Below are 23,389 nucleotides of genomic sequence, written 5' to 3'. Positions count from 1 at the left end.
GTCTCCATTCAGTGTCCTCCACCACTCTCTGCCAATCCCTCCACTGGCCTCCATTCAGTGTCCTCCACCCCTCTCTACCAATCTCTCCACTGGCCTCCATTCAGTGTCCTCCACCCCTCTCTGCCAATCCCTCCACTGGCCTCCATTCAGTGTCCTCCACCCCTCTCTGCCAATCCCTCCACTGGTCTCCATTCAGTGTCCTCCACCCCTCTCTGCCAATCCCTCCACTGGTCTCCATTCAGTGTCCTCCACCCCTCTCTGCCAATCCCTCCACTGGCCTCCATTCAGTGTCCTCCACCCCTCTCTGCCAATCCCTCCACTGGTCTCCATTCAATGTCCTCCACCCCTCTCTGCCAATCCCTCCACTGGCCTCCATTCAGTGTCCTCCACCCCTCTCTGCCAATCCCTCCACTGGCCTCAATTCAGTGTCCTCCACCCTCTCTGCCAATCCCTCCACTGGCCTCCATTCAGTGTCCTTCACCCCTCTCTGCCAATCCCTCCACTGGCTTCCATTCAGTGTCCTCCACCCCTCTCTGCCAATCCCTCCACTGGCCTCCATTCAGTGTCCTCCATCCCTCTCTGCCAATCCCTCCACTGGTCTCCATTCAGTGGCCTCCACCCCTCTCTACCAATCCCTCCACTGGCCTCCATTCAGTGTCCTCCACCCCTCTCTGCCAATCCCTCCACTGGTCTCCATTCAGTGCCCTCCTCCCCTCTCTACCAATCCCTCCACTGGCCTCCATTCAGTGTCCTCCACCTCTCTCTGCCAATCCCTCCACTGGCCTCCATTCAGTGTCCTCCACCCCTCTCTGCCAATCCCTCCACTGGCCTCCATCCAGTGTCCTCCACCCCTCTCTTCCAATCCCTTCACTGACCTCCATTCAGTGTCCTCCACCCCTCTCTGCCAATCCCTCCACTGGTCTCCATTCAGTGCCCTCCTCCCCTCTCTACCAATCCCTCCACTGGCCTCCATCCAGTGTCCTCCACCCCTCTCTGCCAATCCCTCCACTGGCCTCCATTCAGTGTCCTCCACCCCTCTCTACCAATCCCTCCACTGGTCTCCATTCAGTGTCCTCCACCCCTCTCTGCCAATCCCTCCACTGGCCTCCATTCAGTGTCCTCCACCCCTCTCTGCCAATCCCTCCACTGGTCTCCATTCAGTGTCCTCCACCCCTCTCTACCAATCCCTCCACTGGTCTCCATTCAGTGTCCTCCACCCCTCTCTGCCAATCCCTCCACTGGTCTCCATTCAGTGTCCTCCACCCCTCTCTACCAATCCCTCCACTGGTCTCCATTCAGTGTCCTCCACCCCTCTCTGCCAATCCCTCCACTGGCCTCCATTCAGTGTCCTCCACCCCTCTCTACCAATCCCTCCACTGGCCTCCATTCAGTGTCCTCCACCCCTCTCTGCCAATCCCTCCACTGGTCTCCATTCAGTGTCCTCCACCCCTCTCTACCAATCCCTCCACTGGTCTCCATTCAGTGTCCTCCACCCCTCTCTGCCAATCCCTCCACTGGCCTCCATTCAGTGTCCTCCACCCCTCTCTGCCAATCCCTCCACTGGTCTCCATTCAGTGTCCTCCACCCCTCTCTGCCAATCCCTCCACTGGTCTCCATTCAGTGTCCTCCACCCCTCTCTACCAATCCCTCCACTGGTCTCCATTCAGTGTCCTCCACCCCTCTCTGCCAATCCCTCCACTGGTCTCCATTCAGTGTCCTCCACCCCTCTCCCAACAAATTCATTTTAAAATACTAACAACATTAACAAAGTCATCCACAACTCGGTCCCCAGCTATATCACTAACCTCGTCTCACAATACCAACCTATATGTTCTCTTTGTTACTCCCAAGACCTTCTGCTCACTATGCTCCCATGTCACCTCCTCCCATGCTCATCTCCAGGACTTTAACAGAGCATTTCCCATCCTATGGAGCTCCCTACCCCAATCTGTCCAATTACATCCTACTCTGTCCAATTTGTCCCTGAAAAAAATCTTCTCTTCAGAGAAGTCTTTCCTGCCCCCCACCAAAAAAATGTACTTTTATTTTCTCCATCAGCCCATCCCCCACTGTTATTGCCTTTTGTATCATTTGACCCTCCCTCTTAGATTGTAAACTCTCAGGATCAGGGCCCTCTGATTCCTCCTGTATTATATTGTATTATAACTGCACTGTCCTCCCTCATGTTGTGCAAACTGTTGGCACAATATAAATCCTGTATAATAATAATATATGTGTGTATCATCATCTGCTGGAGATAAAAGACATCACAGTGACTATGGAGGAAGAGGACGGACATGACGGGGGGTTACTGGGTGTAAATAGAAAATAAGATCTTATTACCTCCTCTACTGCCACTTCCAACAACGTCACCTCTACCTCGTATCACAAGGAGCTTCCTTCCTGTACCTGACATCACTTCCTGTCTTCCATAGAGACTTCCTGTCTGAGTAGAAGTGAGATCGCCATCTTGTGGAGCTCAGAGGAACTGCAGCCCTGAGAAACATCTCATAGTGTGAACACGGCCTTGTGCTGTATATCCTTATAAATGTGTAGTGCTCCCCCCCGCAGGAGCCACTGATGATAACTGGTTCTTTCCCAAACAGTACAGAGGCCACCAGTCACCCGAGCACCAGTTTATTCACTCCAGCTCTAACAAACAGTCTAGGGGATTGTCTATTTGTAATAAATTGCTTGTAGAACTTGGGATTTGGGATACTGAAAAACTGCTAGCAACCTTCACAGCTGGGGACCGTGAGGTATCTATCTGAACAGTCTTAGACCCTCACAGCTGAGGACCATGAGTCTCTTTGTGACATCCGGTTACCCTGCGCAACGGCACAGTTATTGGCATCCAGTGCAATCTCAGGAACCCCGCACAGTGCAGGAGGGCGCTCTTCTTTTAGCTCACAGATGAGATTCTTGCTGAGGACCGGGGAATGGTCAGTATCTGAACCCTATGAGATGTGGTCTCAGTCCAAGCAGCCTCTGGCACCCAGTGTCAGGACAAGGTCATCCACCGCCAAGGGCGAATATGGCAAATTGTTCCCCTCCCTCACAAGGGGCTAATATCAGCATGCAGAGCACAATGTATGTAATGTTTGTGGCATGGGAAAAATAGTTATGGTAGTTGTGGTACATTGCAGCAAACTGGAGAGTTTGCATTGCATGCAATTGCAGTGTGACCCCATTCCATTTAATTTTTGCCATGGCCGTGAAGCAAAGCATCAGGCCATGGCAGGTGTACAGAACGGCTGTATCTCTTCATTCAGGTGGGGGTCTGAGGAGGAGGGGGAGGTCTGGGGGTGATCTGAGGAGGTGGGGGGGGGGGCCTGAGGAGGAGAGAGAAAGTCTGGCGGGGGACTGAGAAGGAGAGAGATGATCTGGGGGTGTCTGAGGAGGAGGGGGGGCTGAAGAGGAGAGATCTGGGAGGAGGGGTCTGAGAGGGGGGCTCTGGGGTTGAATTGTCCCCTTGAACTCACAGATCATCTGGAATTTAGAGGCTTCTTCCCCTCTCCAGTCATGTGATCTATCACATGACAAGGGTAGAGAGGAAGAAGGGCAGTCACTCTTGAGAAGCACCGTGCTGAGAGTGAGCTGAGTTCTCAGTCTCATTACCGGCTCCCTATCGACACCTGTAGGCTGGAGGGAGGAGAAAGCCGAATGCTCTCTCCAGCTGCAGCTATCGCCCGCTGCTCCTTCTGACAGGTGGTGTCACTGCTGTCAGTGAGCAGTGGGATGAGCTCCCCGATCAGCATGGCGCCCAGGGAAGGTTCCCGCTCTGCCCTGTCCTTGTCCCGGCCCTGCTTATGAGTACAGTAGACATCAAAGAACATAAGTCAATTAAACCAACTGCTGATTTGAAATGAAAAATACTGCATGTGGTCATTAGATGGCAGCCAAATGAATAGACCTCCTAGCAATGTTCTTACCAGACTGCAGCTAGGGGGAGCTCTAATGTTCAGAGTGTGACCCCAGGAGAGTGATTCTATCTCGCTCACATTAACCCAGGCCTTGTGATTGACAATGGATTTATAATGAAGAACTTTTTGGGGGATTTATATTTTTTAATAAAGGACTGGTCAAATGCTTGGGTGTCTTTATTTCTAGGTGACATTTTTTTAAACATTCACCTATGTAAGGAACCAATACACTGACCACTGATATAAAGGGTCCTTGTCCCATTGGTCACCAATGTAAGAGACCACTACATTGACCACTGATATAAGCGGATCCTTCTCCCATTGGTCACCAATGTAAGGGACCACTACACTGACCACTGATATAAGGGGGTCCTTCTCCCATTGGTCACCAATGTAAGGGACCACTACACTGACCACTGATATAAGGGGTCCTTGTCCCATTGGTCACCAATGTAAGAGACCACTACATTGACCACTGATATAAGGGGGTTCTTCTCCCATTGGTCACCAATGTAAGAGACCACTACACTGACCACTGATATAAGGGGGTTCTTCTCCCATTTGTCACCAATGTAAGGGACCACTACACTGACCTCTGATATAAGGGGGTCCTTCTCCCATTGGTCACCAATGTAAGGGACCACTACACTGACCACTGATATAAGGGGGTTCTTCTCCCATTGGTCACCAATGTAAGAGACCACTACACTGACCACTGATATAAGGGGGTTCTTCTCCCATTGGTCACCGATGTAAGGGACCACTACACTGACCTTTGATATAAGGGGGTCCTTCTCCCATTGGCCCACTGACCACTGATATAAGGAGATCCTTCTCCCATTGGCCATCAATGTAAGGGACCACTACACTGACCACTGATATTAGGGATCCTTCTCCCATTGGTGAATTTTTGTTGGTTGGTAGGAGATCAAATACTTATTTTACTCACTGAACTGCAACTTCATTTATAACATTTGTATCATGTGATTTTTCTGGATTCTGATCAGCTGCACTGATAGATGGCTCTGATGGGTGCCAATGATGGGCACTGGTAGGTGGCACTGATAGCTGGCAATGATAGGCACTGGCAGGCAGCACTTGTGGGCACTGTTGGGGCTGCACTGATAATCAGTGACGATGTCCCCCCTGGGTGCCGAGGACTGCAGATGACCAGCAAACCCTGATTACACCGTGATTGGACACAGCTGATCACGTGGTAAAGAGCCGCTGTCATTGGCTCTTTACTCCAATCTGTGACCAGCTGTGTCCCAAGAACACACTGACCACAGAGCGCGCCGGAAATGAAAAGGGGGGGGGGGAGAGGGGTGAGCACGATTATGGGCGGATATCCATAGACGCCCTCCCGGCAATGTGCGACTGCGTTGTAGCCATCTTTCAGCGAAAGCGTGGTCATTAAAAGATGAAAAAAATGGCAGGGCCTAATGAAAGCGTGCGTACTATTCATCTCTGTGAATTGGGGTAACAAATGAATATTATTAGGCCCTTTGCTATTCTGTTTGAATGTTTTCCTCTTATTTAAATGGAGAATGTTGCATTTGGCCACTAGATGGAGCTAATGCCTATAATACTTAGTGCCATATAATAGCTAAATGTAGTTTTCTCTGTATTACATTAATGGTTGGTATAATATTGCTGGTTTAATTATCTTATGTCCTTTAATGTGACAAGCATTCCCCCAGCTGTGCCAAATTCTGGCCATATTTTCATTAACACAGCAATTTCTTATGACCGTCATCTCAATTATGGGGCAATAATGCGGTATTATTACTGCAGTGCCACATTATTACCACTAGATGGAGCCAATGATCATAGGAAATCACTGAAATAAAATATGACCAATACTGGTCACGGCTGGGGGAATGCACATCACATTAGTTCTGGAATTTTATTGATAGGCAACTCCTATCCTCATATTGATTAGCGGTTCCAAATAAATAACTTCTGCAGTAGGAAACAGACACAAAAGATACACTCCGCATCTTCCCAAATAACTGTTCTGTTTTATTATGACACAATTGAAGGTTTTTATACACATGATTACGTAGCTATCACATTAATATTACAATTGTACTTTTATGGTAACAAGGGGCGTAACATAGGCAGGCTAATTCTAATCAGGACTGGAAAGAATGCAAACATGTAATGAAAACATTATTAGTGCCGTGTGCAATACATACAAAATACAATACAATTCTATACAGAACTTACACATTTCCTTTACACATTCATTCTACAAAGTTTATAGAAACAGACCTGTAAGTGTTTGTGAAATCTTCCACCACAAAATGTACTCAGCCAATGAGAGGTAATGACTCCATTTTTATTTTAAAAAGCCTAGAGGACCGCCTTTTAAGTGGTGGGGTTAACGTGTTTCGTCCTGGAAGACGACTTGAGAAAACAGACCTCTTGCAAGAGAATAATAGACCTCTAAGTCTTTATACCACAAAATGTACTCAGCCAATGAGAGGTAATGACTCCATTTTTATTTTTCTCCTGCTATCAATGGCCAACACGGTACAACACTTCATCCATGTCTTTGGTGATCTCTGATCTCCTTATCAAAAGTTTCTTACATGATGAAGATCAGCCATGGAGTATATCTGAGGTGTATATCAGGGTGTGCTTCTTCCCCACATGTCCAGCAACATTCATATACAAGACATTTCCCGCACTCACTAATACACCTCGAGGGTTGTGTGGGACCCCTGATGTACAGGAAGACAGGACTTCACTGAGGAACATTTCCCTCACTCAGGACAGGAAAGTGACTTCTCCCTCGTGTGAGATCTACGATGTCTGGAAAGATCAGACTTCTGTGAAAAACATTTCCCGCACTCAGGACAGGAATATGGCTTCTCCCCCGTGTGAAACCTCTGATGTATGACAAGTTCTTTTTTCTGTACAAAACATTTCCCGCACTCAGTACAGGAATGCGGCTTTTCTCCTGTATGAGTTCTCTGATGTGTTTTAAGGTGGCCCTTTTGTGAAAAACATTTCCCACACACAGAACAGGAAAATGGCTTCTCCCCGGTGTGCAACCTCTCATGTGTGACAAGATGTGATTTTTGTATAAAACATTTCCCACACTCAGGACAGGAAAATGGCTTCTCCCCCGTGTGATACCTCTGATGTTCGACAAGGTGTGATTTTTGTATAAAACATTTCCCGCACACAGAACAGGAATGCGGCTTTTCTCCCGTGTGAGATCTCTGGTGTTTATTAAAACTGTTCTTCTCTGAGAAACATTTTCCACACTCAGGACAACAATATGGCTTTTCCCCCGTGTGCAATCTCTGATGTATGACAAGTTCTTTTATTTGCACAAAACATTTCCCGCACTCAGAACAGGGATACGGCTTCTCTTCCATGTGAGATCTCTGGTGTTTATTAAAACTGTACTTCTCTGAGAAACATTTCCCACACTCAGGACAGGAATATGGCTTCTCCCCCGTGTGAGACCTCTGATGTATGACAAGTTCATTTTTTTGTACAAAACTTTTCTGGCACTTAGTACAGGAATGCCGCTTTTCTCCTGTATGAGTTCTCTGATGTGTGTAAAGGTTGTCCTTTTGTGAAAAACATTTCCCGCACTCGGGACAGGGAAATGGCTTCTCTCCCGTGTGAGACCTCTGATGTTTGGCAAGATGTGATTTTTGTATAAAACATTTCCCACACTCAGGACAGAGAAATGGCTTCTCTCCCGTGTGAGACCTCTGATGATCGACAAGATGTGATTTTTGTATAAAACATTTCCCACACACAGAACAGGAATACGGCTTCTCTCCTGTGTGAGATCTCTGGTGTTTGTTAAAATGGCACTTCTCCGAGAAACATTTCCCACACTCAGCACAGGAATATGGCTTTTCTCCCATATGCAATCTCTGATGTGTGTAAAGATTGGACTTCCTTGAAAAACATTTCCCGCACTCAGGACAGGAAAACGGCTTCTCCCCCGTGTGAGATCTCTGATGTACGACAAGTTCTGTTTTCTGTCCAAAACATTTCCAGCACTCAGTACAGGAATACGGCTTCTCACCTGTGTGTGATATCTGATGTCTGTTAAGTTGGGACTTCTGTGAAAAACATTTCCCGCACTCGGGACAGGAATACGGCTTCTCACCTGTGTGCAATCTCATATGTCCGTTAAGATGGGACTTCTGTGAAAAACCTTTTCCGCACTCGGAACAGGAATACGGCTTCTCCCCCGTGTGCATTCTCTGGTGTCTAGAAAATTTGGATTTATCTGAAAAAAAATTCCCGCACTCAGTACAAGAATACAGCTTTACTCCTGTGTGAGTTCTTTTATGCACATTAAGGTTGGATTTCAAATGGAAACACTTCCCGCACTCAGGACAGGCAAACCTCTTATCTTTAGGAAGGACGGCACCGTCCCTCACAGTCTGAGGTTCCTCAGGATAAGAGGAATACGATGGTCCGGCACCGTCCCTCACAGTCTGAGGTTCCTCAGGATAAGAGGAATACGATGGTCCGGCACCGTCCCGCACAGTCTGAGGTTCCTCAGGATAAGAGGAATACGATGGTCCGGCACCGTCCCTCACAGTCTGAGGTTCCTCAGGATAAGAGGAATACGATGGTCCGGCACCGTCCCTCACAGTCTGAGGTTCCTCAGGATAAGAGGAATACGATGGTCCGGCACCGTCCCTCACAGTCTGAGGTTCCTCAGGATAAGAGGAATACGATGGTCCGGCACCGTCCCGCACAGTCTGAGGTTCCTTAGGATAAGAGGAATACGATGGTCCGGCACCGTCCCTCACAGTCTGAGGTTCCTTAGGATAAGAGGAATACGATGGTCCGGCACCGTCCCTCACAGTCTGAGGTTCCTCAGGATAAGAGGAATACGATGGTCCATCTACACTGTGTGGTGCCGGATGGACATTTGAGGTAGTCGGGTTTTCTCCTGGACTATACTGTGTGATGTCCTCATCTTCTACTTTACAGTCTGGAGACAAAGTGAGACAATCCTCTGAGGTTTTCCTCATCTCCCGTCCATCTACTAAAATAGAAATACAAAGATTATTACTAGACATGAGCAGATTGTTTTCACTAACCAACCAAGTTGAAGACCAGGCTGATCCTAATGACACCATCATTGGGTTATTGCCTCCTCCCTCATTATCACTTTCTGTTTAAGGTTCCAAAGTTGAAGAATGTTACCACATTATTAGCAACATGTAAAAGTCTGTATGTAATGTATAGTGTATATATTGCAGGGGTCAGGATTATGTAATTTACAATATAAATTACAGTGCAAGGATCAGAATTCATAATATTGGTGGCTGAAATGTTTACATGAGACAAGTTGCAGAGGTCCCACACCGCTGCCTCCCATCTCCTGAGACTGCACTCAGTGACTTGGGTCTGAGACTATACAGACATATCCCTCCACCCGGCACAGCCAGCAAATAACAGAGCAAGTAACCCGGGAGAATTGTTCTGTCAGAGATCTTGCTAGACCCGAGCATGGGGCAGAAGTCTCAAGGTACATACCCCAGGTGCCTAGGCTGAGTAATGCCTATGGTGAAAATCAGCATTTTGCTGTCAGCTTAACACCAGAATCTCCATAAATCCAGTCTAGATACATACATTTTTCCGCCAACCCTTGCCTGGGGTCACCCCTCCGGGGCCAATCACCTGACAAGTAGGTACTGGATTACTAGCTCTGGCTTCATGTTGTTGTCCAATCATAACCTATACTCCAATACACTCTCTACTTGTTGTTACAGACATCAGATATACACATCAGCCCCTGATGAAGCGAGGAGAGATCGCAAAACGCGTCGGATTAGAGATGTATCATGTATATATGTACTCTTCATATTTTGAGGTTATGTCATTATGGCTATGTTTTTTAGGACCACTTTATCATGCTGCTGTTCTTATGTAATTGTCACCTATGTTCATGACTGGTACTGGATGATATTTATTTCAATAAATTTTGTCATTATTTCTACATTTCTATATTCTTTTTATTTATCTGTAATCAACATGAACACTTCATTTAAAGTCCCACGGGTGAATTTTTGTTTCTCTGAGATACATAAATTGTGTCTGCAGCACAGAGAAGGAAGATTATCCAAGAGAAATACAGGAATACAGGACGGGGAACACAGCTCAGGAAAGTGACCAGGGGATTACAGGCTGATATCACCCAGTCCCCGCCCTACTCTGGACCAATCAGTGAGCAGTATGGGAGGAGGAATGTATTTAGTGTTAATGACCCACCTGTGCTGATCTCTGTAGGAGTGTCCTCCTCTATAAATGTCCCCGTTATTCCATCCTCCTCCATAGACTGCTGATCATCCCTCACATACGTCTCTTCTTCTGATTTAACCTCAAATTCTATATCGATTGGATCTCCACTCTAAACCAAGAAAATGATAGAGAAATATTGTGACATCATATAGAAAAAAACACATCCTCTCCAGAAGTCCATGTTCTAGATGCTCCGATCCACCAACCTTGTAACAGTGATGGCTGGTGTGACCTTCCTGTGTGGAATCCTCCTCTTTTATCTCTTCTTTAACCTCAACTTTAGAATCTCTCAGGTTCCCACTCTGAATATATAATAAAAATGACATCAATGGTAACAATGCAGATAATGTACAGATCCTAATGATACTATCAGTGATTGTTCCTCATCTACCTGATGATGGTGAGGGATGGTGTGACCTTCCTGTGTGGAATCCCGGGAATACAGAGGACGGGGACATCTCTCTGGTGGGTTCCTGGTATTAGGTGGTTCCATCATATCCTTGTGTCCTTCTGAAAAGTCCTCCATCACTCCATACTCCTCATCCTCCTCTTTATACTCTTCTTTAACATCAATATTATCATCCCCGAGGTTTCCACTCTGAATATATAATAAAACATTCATTGTAACAAACATGCTGTGTATAAATCATAACTACTAATAATTGTCAATCATCTACCTGATGATGGTGAGGGATGGTGTGATCTTCCTGTGTGGAATCCCAGGAATACAGAGGACGGGGACATCTCTCTGGTGGGTTCCCATTACTGGATCCATCTGTAGGAAACACACACACTGACTGAATACATTGTTTCTATGTGTTTATCAGATGATGGGGGATCTAGGTGGACCCTCCGTACTGCTCTCTCCTTTACAATAAAGTCTCCTCTTACCCGGTGATGTGAGGGGCGGCTGATTGTCCATCATGACGTCCTTCCCAGCACCGCTCACCTCTCCTGTCAGCAGCTCGATGATCTCTCTGGTGACCTCTAGAATCTTCTTTTTATTTCTCTATTCTATCAGGGAGGGAGGTGGAGGCAATGTGATGGTCATATAATCTCCAGACTTCACAGGAGGAAAACTCTAGATTTGAACACAAATAATAAAATCAAATGACATTCCCAGAATCCTCCTCACCTCATTGGTCAGGTCTCTTTTTATTTAAACCCCACTTCATGCTGAGGTTTCTGATATTACATACAATGCAGGTCCAACAGCCCTACTTTGAAAGTGAGGAGGCCAGGGGCCGGCCCACATCCTAAGAGCATCAGAAAAAAGAGTCGGATAGAGAGATATTAGGAGGAAGAGCAGTGAAGCCAGTGTGATGTCATAGGATTCTCTGACTCTGGTTAGAGGGACATTGGGAGAAGGAGCTGTGGAGGGCACCCTATGAGGTTTCCGTACACAGAATAATATCTTCCGGGTGCGTCCCACCTCTACTAAACTGAAGGATGAACTTTATCTTTGGGCTTTTCCAGGACACATCATATTCCTGTGATCTCCGTGTACTCCGGGGACTTTACTGATCATATTTTAAGACGAATATCTGAGACTGGGATCATTATGGGAAATAATTTCCGGATATGTACTACAAATTAAATTTTTCCCTCCTTCTTTTTATTTGAATCTTATAAAATAAAGACATACATATTCCAATCCTCCCTAAATAAACCCCCCATCCCACGCCACTAATTAAAGTAGTATAATCCGTTTGTCAGGAGTGTGTTGCGCTCCTGCATCCTGATTTTGGCTGTGATGCATTCTTTCTGTCTGTCTGTCCACCTGTAAGGTGATTGATGTGGTCAGGCTCTGGTTGGAGACCAAACCTTATTTAAGCCAGTCAAACCTGCAGTCTCATGCTTGTGATATTGCGTTTGTAACATGTGCTCCAAACTCTGCCCTTCTCTGTTGTTTGTATTCCCTCGTTGATGACCTCGGTTCGGATACCAACTACTTTCTGAACTCTGTCTGTCTTTTGACTATGGATTTGACCCTGACTATTCTGAACCTTGTCTGCCTTGTACCTGGACTTTCATTGAACCACTCTGCCTGTCTGCCAACCGGTTCAACAAAGTACCTGGTTGCTGTGCTGAGTTCATTCCTGCCCTGGTGTTGTGGCCAGGCACTATAGCATTGTGTGTAAGTCCTGGGGGCAACTTAGTACTGGTAGACTTGCTTGCCTTATGGAAAAGGGGGATTCTATAGGTGAAGAACACAGAAGCCAGCTAAAGTGTCTGACCGCCTGCGTTGGGGTAAGCGTTACATTGTTAGTATAGATGTAGAAATTCTACAATAGACTGATGAGGTGAGAAGGTCATTGGTGGGAAAGGTGACATCTCCAAAATGATGAAAATGTTTCAGCCCTGTAAGTGGGGGAATGTTCTGATCCTAAAGAGGTTCATCTACGTTTTCACACTATATATGGCTGGGGGAACATGTCTTTCTTTAAGTGGGTTCTTTATTTAAGTGGGCAAACTTCAGCTCTGCACTTCAGCAATTGCACAAAGCGAGAATATACAGCAAACTACTTTGGAAAACACCAAACAGACTGCAGGTGACCTTGTTTCCCTATTCAGCTCTCCTTCCTCTTTGTAACACGTGCTTTCTACCAATCCTTCTGACAGTTGTCTCCTCTCTCCTTAATCTCACTTTCCCTCACCCCCTCTTCTCCACCCCACAGCCTGTATATATCACCCTCACCTCTGTCCTCTCCCTATTACTGCACTTACCAACTCCTGATAATTCTAAAGCCACATGCTAATAAGACCTCCAGGACTCTGGGGCATGTCCTATCATATAAATCACACTCCCATATTACCTCCCTCACCCTTCTGCTTCTCCTAACCTCTGGAGATTAAACCCAAACCCTAAACCTCCATAGTTTACCTGTACCCAAATCTCCCATCACCCCATGCCCTCTGGCAGCAGCTGCAATCCACGCAATTTAATTTTTTTCCAAAACCAGCCTCCCCTTCTCTTGCGCCATTTGGAACGCCTGCTATTTTTGTAACAAACTTACTTTTGTCCATGACCTCTTTATCACTAACTACTTGCTGTTACTGAAACCTGGCTTCATGAATCCGACACTGCTTCTCCTGCGTCCCTCCCCCATGATGGCCTTCTCTGGACTCACTCCCTCAGACCCTGTGGATGTAAGGGAGATGTAGTGGGAATCTTTCTGGCCCTACATAGCATCTTTCAGGTACTTCACCCTTCTCTAACTCTCTTCATTTGAGGCACATTGTATTTTCTATTTATTTTTATCTATTTTCTGTTCTATAATTTGTTAATACTAACAAACTAACTTCTAAACTTTTTAGTCTAACCTCCTCTTTTGACATGAAGCAATCGGTACACAATGGATACACACTTCTACTCATTCTGATGGCAACACCCTTGACCTTGTATTCTCCTACCTATGCACTCCATGCAACCTCTCCAACAATCCGTTTTCTCTCTCTAATCACCACCTTATCAGTTTCACTCTCTCCCAGTCTTCCATCTCCTCTTTTTCCAACCACCTATCAGATACCCATAGAAACCTTCACCACTTAAACCACCTTGACCTCCTCTCTTCAATGCTACTGACCGCCTCTATGACAAAATCTCAAACTTGTCCTGCCCCAACCTTACCACTTCTGTCTACAATAGATCCCTGTCCTCTTCCCTTGATGAGCTCACCCCCTCACTACGCACAGAATCAGGTCCCAACCCCTACAAGCTTGGAAAACAGATGATACCAGATGTCTCAAAAAACATAGCCGACTCTTGATCGCCTGTGGCGTAAGAATAAATCTTGGAAAGACTTCAACCAATAAAAAACTGCCCTCCTAAAATACAATTCCTGCCTCCACACTACCAAGCAGACCTATTTTATCACTCTCATTTACAACTTATCATCCCGTCCCTGTCAACTCTTCTCTACCCTCAACTTTGTTCTCCATTGACAAATTTACTCGTTGCCCAGGAGATCACTAATCGCTTAAAAAACAAAATTGATACAATTCGTAATGAGATCTCTGGTGTCCAGATACCTTCCCCACTTAACACTCTATATCCACAGGAACACTCATTACTTTTCCTCATGGCTCTATCATACACTATCTAACTCACATCTTCAATGCCTCCCCCTGTTTTGGCATCTTCCCTGTGACAGACGCAGATAGGACAGGGGCTTTTGGAGGGGACTATGGGCTAGCTTTCTACCCACTGATTAAGCCATGGAGGATACCGGGGAAATTGCCTACTTCTCCCTGTCAGAAGATGGAGGAGAGCCGGGTCCTGAAACCCTTGACCGGGAAAATCTACCAGGACTATGCAGCCAGGAAGTCCCCAAAACAGTGGTGCATCTGCGGGAACATTGGGTCAAACAGATCGTGCAATACTTCATATTCCCATCGCACACGTTCCTGGATAAGCTCTCAAAGTTTGGGTGCTGCAGCAACAACCAGCTGGATACTAGTTCAAGCCACAAAGTAGATATTTGCCAGCACACCATGGGATCGACACAAATTAGCGTCCAAAAGGATTATTTATTGCATGATCACAACACAAGGAGAGTGCAACGTTTCGGAGTCACGCAGGACCCCTTCGTCAGGCATGTGAAACCACAAAGGGGTCCTGCGTGACTCCGAAACATTGCACTCTCTTTGCGTTGTGACCATATTCCTTATTTTGGCCCAGCAGGTCCTAGAGAGCATAATGCAGCATTTGCCCATTTTGCCCCAGCTACTAGCAACCTTATATTATTAATTTTTCATATTATTTCTGCCGATGTGCCACTTGGTAACCTAGATCCGAGCTGGATCTGGGGTGGGACATTTAGAAACGACGGTGTAATATTCTTTATGTATCCGGGGCTGTGAAAATGTTTCTGGGCATCCTGGTGGGCACACCCTGGCTAATCAAGACATGTTTTCTAGCACACAGACAAGGGAGGCAGGGTGGGGAATTCCTGCGACTACTAGCCATACTGATAAGACTTGTCTAGGTGCCCAGCTGTTATTTAGATTAATGTTTAAAGGTTGCATTGTCATGTTTTTACTGGTTGTACGTATTATCTATGCTAATATCCCCAAGAGGGGAATGTCCTCCTGCGGGTATAAAGTATGTTTCTGGGTTTCAATAAAACAGTTATTCCTTTATGTGTTGTTTCGATTTAATTATTCATTTTTTGTTTTTTCTTTATACATCCAAGGTTGATCTTATCATGTGTATTATTATTAAATAATCAAATATTCTCGTCCATTTTCCTGATGAAGCCTTCCTGGCGAAACATGTTGAAACTTGTGGACGTGGCTACGTTTAGATCTATGTGATTACAGTTTTTTCCTTCATTTGTCAATATTTGGTAATAGATGTTCACCTTTGACTATGAATGTAAACTGTTTTCACTTTTCATTGTCTTTTTTTCTTAAATTGTCTCAATAAATATTTACATAATTTTTAATTAATAGTGTTTTTCACATATTGTGTGTACCTCTAAAGTCCCACATTCTATATATTTGCTCAGTTATTCCTTTATTTTTACCTCAACATCCTGTCTGTGTACGATTTGTGGGGCAAAGGGCTGATATTAGCTACAGTACCGGTCTGCTGGAAGGGTTTGGAGGGCAGGAGGCCCCGTGTGGCAGAGGCACCGAGTCAGGGTACCAGGAGTTCTGTCACATTCCCCAACTCTCTAAAACATGCGCTAGTCACCCCCATACTTAAGAAGCCCTTTTTGGACTCCACAGTTCCTAACAACCTACACCCCATCTCCTTGCTTCCCTTTTCCTCCAAACTGCTTGAACATTTGGTCTACAACCGACTGAGCGACCATCTCATTGACAATAACATTCCTGATCCCCTTCAGTCTGCATTTTGCTCCCAGCACTCCACAGAAACTGCTCTCCTAAAACTCAATATTGATCTACCATTCTGTACTCCTACTCCTGGACCTCTGTGCTGCCTCTGACACAGTGGACCACCCCCTCCTTCTCAAAAAAAAACTCCACTTCTTTGGTCCCCGTGACTGCACTCTTCATTGGTTCTCACCCTGCCTATCCCACCACACCTTCAGTTTAACTAACAACTTTACTTCCTTTTACTCTCCTCTTCCAATTTTTGTTGAGGTCCCCCAAGGTTCTGTTCTTGGACCTCTTCTATTCTCGATCTACACCTCCTCCCTGGGTCAGCTTATAGCCTCCATGGCTTCCAATACCATTTCTACTTTGATGACACCCAAATCTATGTCTTTACCCCTCAGCTCACAGTCAGGGCTTGGCTCAGCCCTTCCTTTTCAGAGCTGGCCGCTCAGCTGTCGGCAAATTATCAGCTCCTATCTCTCCACAGTTACTCAGCTGTTGATGATATCCTGCTCATCAGTCCTGCCTACTTAAGCCATCCAGTCCAGAGGATCTCTGCCTTCGCCTTAGTCAACATCACAGAGACTATCCATTGCATTCCTGTTTAAAGACTTGCTTTGCTGACATCCCTTCTGGCTCCAGATCCTGCTTGCTGTTCCACTACATTGATCCCTGACTTCTGGCTTGGCTGACTATCCGTTACGGTTACAGAACTTTGGCTATGTTTTGACTATGTTTGTTCTTTTTTTCTTTTATTATTATACAAGTGTGATTTAACTGTACTTTAACTGTACTTTAACTGAACTGTAACAGTCTCCTCACGTATTACTAATTTACTAACAGAAATATCAGTCTGGATGACACACCACTTCTACAAACACAATCTATCCAAAACCAAGCTCATAATATTTCCATTCAGTGTCCTCCACCAATCCCTCCACTGGCTTCTGCTCACCCCACAAATTAAGTTCAAAATCATCCACACTCGGCTGCATCATCAACCTAGTCTCACAATACCAACCAAATCGTTCTCTTCATTCCTCTCAAGACCTCCTGTTATCTAGCTCTCATGTCACCTCCTCCCATACTCATCTCCAGAGCCTCTGGCATCCTCTGGAACTCCCTATGACTATACATGCTCTTGATATTCACAGGTGATGTTCATGGACAATCAACATTTCACATGTTTATGTCTTAATTGTTTAATTATTTAGAGGGGTATATATATATATATATATATATATATATATATATATATATATATACACACACACACACACACCTGTATGTTGGTGAGGCACTTTAGCTATGAGTAAGCATCGTGATTGATGTGAAACGCGTTAGCAGTGTCTGTTGGACTGTTCCTATTCGTGGATGTATTTGGATTCTGTTTTTATGAAATAAAAGGTGAACATTTAGAGTGAGGCTATCCAGCGTTTTTATTTCCCTGCCCCCACCTAACAGCCGGACTTCTATTTTTTCCATCAGCCCATCCCCCACAGTTATTACCTTTTGTATCCTTTGACCTTCCCTCTTAGATTGTAAGCTCTAAGGATCAGAACCCTCTGATTCCTCCTGTATTATATTGTATTGTAACTGTACTATCTGGCCTCATGTTGTGCAAACTGTTGGCGCTATATAAATCCTGTATAATAATAATATATGTGTGTATCATCATCTGCTGGAGATAAAAGACGTCACAGTGACTATGGAGGAAGAGGACGGACATGACGGGGGGTTACTGGGTGTAAATAGAAAATAAGATCTTATTACCTCCTCTACTGCCACTTCCAACAATGTCTCCTCAGTTATCCGTTCCTAAAGGAACTTCCTGTCTTTATCCAACATCACTTCCTGTTTGTTCCTGAATCACTTCCTGTTTGTTCCTGACATCACTTCCTGTCTTCCATAGAGACTTCCTGTCTGGGTAGATGTGAGAAGATCACCACCTTGTGGAGCTCAGAGGAACTGCAGCCCCGAGAAACGTCTCATAGTGTGAACACGCCTCCTCGTGCTGTGTATGTATGCACTGTAGGGATGAGCCTGATGTTCGAGTCGAACATCGGGTGTTTCGCCGAACAGTGAACATTATGCGGTGTTCGTGGCAAATTTGAAAGCCGCGGAACACCGTTAAAGTCTTTGGGACACGAACATGAAAAACTAAAAGTGCTCATTTTAAAGGCTTATATGCAAGTTATTGTCATAAAGAGTGTTTGGGGACCTGGGTCCTGCTGCAGGGGACATGTATGAATGCAAAAAAAAAGTTTTAAAAACGTCAATTTTTTCGGGAAAAATGATTTTAATAATGCTTAAAGTGAAACAATAAAAATGAAATATTTCTTTAAATTTCGTACCTGGGGGGTGTCTATAGTATGCCTGTAAAGTGGAGCAGTTTTCCCGTGTTTAGAACAATACCACAGCAAAATGACATTTCTAAAGGAAAAAAAGTCATCTAAAACTAATCGCGGCTGTAATGAATTGTCGGGTTCCGGCAATATGGATGAAACTCATTGAAAAAAACGGTATGGGGGAGGGCTTTCACACCGGAGCGGTGCGCTGGCAGGGCGTCAGAAAAAGTCCTGCCAGCAGCTTCTTTGGAGCGGTGGAGGAGCGGTGAACTCACCGCTCCTCCACCGCTGCTCCCCATTGAAAACAATGGGGCATCGCTGCGATACCGCCAGGCAAAATGCCTCCCCAGCTGCGTTTTGTGTTGGCGGTTTTAATCCCTTTTTGGCCGCTAGCGGCTTTACCGCTGACGCCCTAGGCGGCACAGTGTGAAAGGGGTCTTATGCCGCGTACAACGAACGAGCGGACTGAACTCTGACGGATTTTTTGACGGAGTTCCGACGGAGTTCCAACGAAATGGACTTGCCTACACACGATCACACCAAAGTCCGATCGTTTCGACCGTGATGATGTGCGACCGAACTAGAAAAGGAAGCTCAATAGCCAGTAGCCAATAGCTGCCCATGCGTCGTTTTTGGTCCGTACAGACAAACTGTTTGTTCGATAGGAATCGAGTCAGTCGGAAAGATTTGAAACTTGTTCTATTTCTAAGGTCCGTCAGATTTTTCGACAGAAAAGGTCCGGTGAAGCCCACACACGATCGAATTGTCCGAACGGATTCGTTCTGTCGGACCTTTGATGCAGAAAAGTCCGGTCGTGTGTACGCGGCATTAGCGTTAACGCTTACAAACGACGTTATTGAGACCTAGTCAAGACACTAATAAAATTGAGGCCTTAAATGTGAGATCTGGGGGGGTCAAAAAGACCTCACATCTCATATTTACACTAAAATGCAATTTAAATGATGTAAATGTAATAAAAAAAAAAATCCTGCTTTAGGCCCCATTGGGCGGAAGTGACGTTTGACGTGGAGCCGAGCAGGGGCCATCTTCCCCCTCAGTTGGCATCCAGGCAGTGAGGGGAGAAGAACCGTTTCGGCTCCGCCGCTACTGATTTCTCCGGTAAGCGTCAGAGACGACCGGATCGTGGCGGGAGGGGGGGGGGTGGCCCTTTCCCATCCCCGATAACAGTAATCTCGTGGCGCATCCGCCTCTGAGACTACTTTTATCTTAAAGCGGACCGCCCGCTGAAGAAGAGGATACCGGGGTTATGGTAGCTAGCTGATGACATAACAATGATATTCCTCTTCAAAGTGTCGACATATAACGACGGCGGGCGGTCCGTAAGCAGTTAAAAAATGCTTTTGGAGCATTATTGGGAAATTGTTTACTGTATAAGTTGTGTGTTATTTTGTTCCACATACTAATTGAAAAGTTGAAAAAATAGTTTTGGGCAGTCTCACTCATAACGCTGCACAATTTATGTTTAGATGAGATTCCACATATGTATACGCTTAAACGCATGCAATTTGTATGTTTTTTTATTAATGTATGTTGCTATAAACTTTTTTTTTTCAGGATTGGATAGTCTCCTCAGTGGGTGGCTCGCCCATTAGGGGTGCATGGGCGCCAAACCCCTCTATCCATCCGTCTGTCCCAATCTACATGCAGTGCGGCGGACGCATGGATTCCAATGGGGGGTTGGGGGAGTTTTGAAGCACGTGAGGCTCTAATAGGTTTCAAAAAAGGGAGGGCTCGGGGGCGCAGAGCTCTGCGGGTGGTTGTTTGAGGTCCCAACCCAAAAAAACCCCCACCAGCCACCACTGAGTCTCTCTTTTTGTTTATATATTTCTCCCTATTTCTCTATATCCCGGGCACCGCCCTCTCTCTCCAGCCACCCCCTCTATGTAGAATGGATATATCCCGGGCACCGCCCCCTCTCTCCAGCCACCCCCTCTATGTAGAATGGATATATCCCGGGCACCGCCCCTTCTCTCCAGCCACCCCCTCTATGTAGAATGGATATATCCTGGGCACCGCCCCCTCTCTCCAGCCACCCCCTCTATGTAGAATGGATATATCCCGGGCACCGCCCCCTCTCTCCAGCCACCCCCTCTATGTAGAATGGATATATCCCGGGCACCGCCCCCTCTCTCCAGCCACCCCCTCTATGTAGAATGGATATATCCCGGGCACCGCCCCTTCTCTCCAGCCACCCCCTCTATGTAGAATGGATATATCCTGGGCACCGCCCCCTCTCTCCAGCCACCCCCTCTATGTAGAATGGATATATCCCAGGCACCGCCCCCTCTCTCCAGCCACCCCATCTATGTAGGATGGATATATCCCGGGCACCGCCCCCTCTCTCCAGCCACCCCCTCTATGCAAAAATTGATATATCCCAGGCACCGCCCTCTCTCTCCAGCCACCCCTCTATGCAGAATGGATATATCCCGGGCGCCGCCCCCTCTCTCCAGCCACCCCCTCTATGCCTCTATGTAGAATGGATATATCCCGGGCACCGCCCCCTCTCTCCAGCCACCCCCTCTATGTAGAATGCATATATCCCGGGCACCACCCCCTCTCTCCAGCCACCCCCTCTATGTAGAATGGATATATCCTGGGCACCGCCCCCTCTCTCCAGCCACCCCCTCTATGTAGAATGGATATATCCCAGGCACCGCCCCCTCTCTCCAGCCACCCCATCTATGTAGGATGGATATATCCCGGGCACCGCCCCCTCTCTCCAGCCACCCCCTCTATGCAAAAATTGATATATCCCAGGCACCGCCCTCTCTCTCCAGCCACCCCTCTATGCAGAATGGATATATCCCGGGCGCCGCCCCCTCTCTCCAGCCACCCCCTCTATGCCTCTATGTAGAATGGATATATCCCGGGCACCGCCCCCTCTCTCCAGCCACCCCCTCTATGTAGAATGCATATATCCCGGGCACCACCCCCTCTCTCCAGCCACCCCCTCTATGTAGAATGGATATATCCCGGGCACCGCCCCCCCTCTCCAGCCACCCCATGTATGTAGAATGGATATATCCCGGGCACCGCCCCCTCTCTCCAGCCACCCCCTCTATGTAGAATGGATATATCCCGGGCACCGCCCCCTCTCTCCAGCCACCCCCTCTATATAGAATGGATATATCCCGGGCACCGCCCCCCTCTCTTCAGCCACCCCCTCTATGTAGAATGGATAAATTCTTGCATTGCATAAATCTATCCATGGCCGCTGTAGCCACCCCCCTATTCCGGAGTCCGGCCTCTTTTCAGACACCTGAATTCCAGCGGCGGGGGGTGTTTTTTGAAGCACCTGATTGGAGCCATAGTCTCTAATAGGCTTCAAAAAAGGTGGACTCGTGGCGCAGAGCATTGCGCTCGCAGTCCACCCAGATGTGTAAGAAAAGCAAATGAATATTCGCTTTTCTAACACTGAACCGCCTCTCAGCCAATCAGGAGGCGCAGATCTAATACCCATCACCTGATTGGCTGAAGGCAATGGCGCTCCGATTGGAAGCCTAGCAGAAGACGAGACAAATAGAGGACAAAGGAGCCGCCTCCATCACCTGCTGCCTGATCCCCAACCAAGATGAGGTAAGTGTCGGGCAGTCAGTGGGCGGGCGGCCGGGGGTCACAGTGGCTGCAATTGATGGGCACAGTGGCTGCATTTGATGGGCACAGTGGCTGCATTTGATGGGCACAGTGGCTGCATTTGATGGGCACAATGGCTGCATTTGATGGGACACAGTGATGGCAATTGAAGGGCACAGTGGCTGCACTTGATGGGACACAGTGATGACATTTGACAGGCACAGTGGCTGCAATTGATGGGCACAGTGGCTGCAATTGATGGGCACAGTGGCTGCATTTGATGGGACACAATGATGGCATTTGATGGGCACAGTGGCTGCATTTGATGGGCACAGTGGCTGCATTTGATGGTACAGTGGCTGCATTTGAAGGGCACAGTGGCTGCACTTGATGGGACACAATGATGACATTTGACAGGCACAGTGGCTGCAATTGATGGGCACAGTGGCTGCATTTGATGTTTTTTTTTCCGTATTTTTCAGAATTTTGCACCCTCCAAAAAATTTTAAGCACCAGCCGTCACTGATATACATTTACACACACACACTGTATGTGTATATATAGATATATGTATATATATATGTGTGTGGTTTTTCTTTTTCCTTGTCTCTCTCTCCTCTTTCTTCTCTTCCCTCCTTTCTCTCCTCTTTCTACTACTCATTCCAGTTGTAAAGAGACTTTATCATTGCCTGTGTAGATAAGGGAGAATCAGGGAGAGATGTAGATAGAGAAGCAGGAAACTCAGTGCCATGTAGCTGTGAACCAGCTCTGCTCTAGTCCTGAGGGGGAGGGGCTGTCAGAGAGGAGTGCAGAGCTGGCAGGATGAGAGAGAGAACAGCAAGGCATCATGGGATTCAGGAAGTCACACAGGACAAACTTCCTGTGTCAGGAGGAGGTACGTTTAATGGTAAACTAAATGCATCTTTTGAAAATACCAACAACCAGAAGTAGCAGCTTTGCAGGGACTAAAGATAATGAAAGGAGCTGCTTTTTTGAAATCTGCACAGTGGTTATTGTTATTTGGGGCCCCTTATCTGGAACATGGGATGTTTTTTAAAGGTGAACTAAACCCTTTAATGTGACAAGCATTCCCCCAGCTGTGCCAAATTCTGGCCTTATGTTCATTAACACAGCAATTTCCTCTGACCGTCATCTCAATTATGGGGCAATAATGCGGTATTATTACTGCAGTCCCACATTATTGCCACTAGACGGAGCCAATGATCATAGGAAATCACTGAAATAAAATATGACCAATACTGGTCACGGCTGGGGGAATGCGCGTCACATTTGTTCTGGAATTTTATTGCTAGGCAATTTCTATCTTCATATTGATTAGCGGTTCCAAATAAATAACTACTGCAGTAGGGAACAGACACAAAA

At 46.5% G+C, this 23,389-nt stretch overlaps 1 protein-coding gene across 1 annotated transcript in view; it reads right to left on the bottom strand.

Moving 5' to 3' along the window:
• Nucleotides 1-5,924: 5,924 nt before the first annotated feature.
• The window catches only part of LOC141106844 (uncharacterized), a 209,570-nt gene continuing 192,105 nt past the window's right edge, over nucleotides 5,925-23,389 (bottom strand). Inside the window, 1 exon segment of the mRNA XM_073597772.1 lies at nucleotides 5,925-8,962. Within this exon segment, the coding sequence (XP_073453873.1) occupies nucleotides 6,692-8,962 (2,271 nt within the window). The 3' untranslated portion in view covers nucleotides 5,925-6,691.

The sequence above is a fragment of the Aquarana catesbeiana genome, linkage group LG08 (assembly GCF_042186555.1).
Source record: "Aquarana catesbeiana isolate 2022-GZ linkage group LG08, ASM4218655v1, whole genome shotgun sequence".
Lineage (NCBI taxonomy): Eukaryota > Metazoa > Chordata > Amphibia > Anura > Ranidae > Aquarana > Aquarana catesbeiana.
Note: the sequence above shows the minus strand (reverse complement) of the source record. Positions and strands in the feature narration are given on the sequence as shown.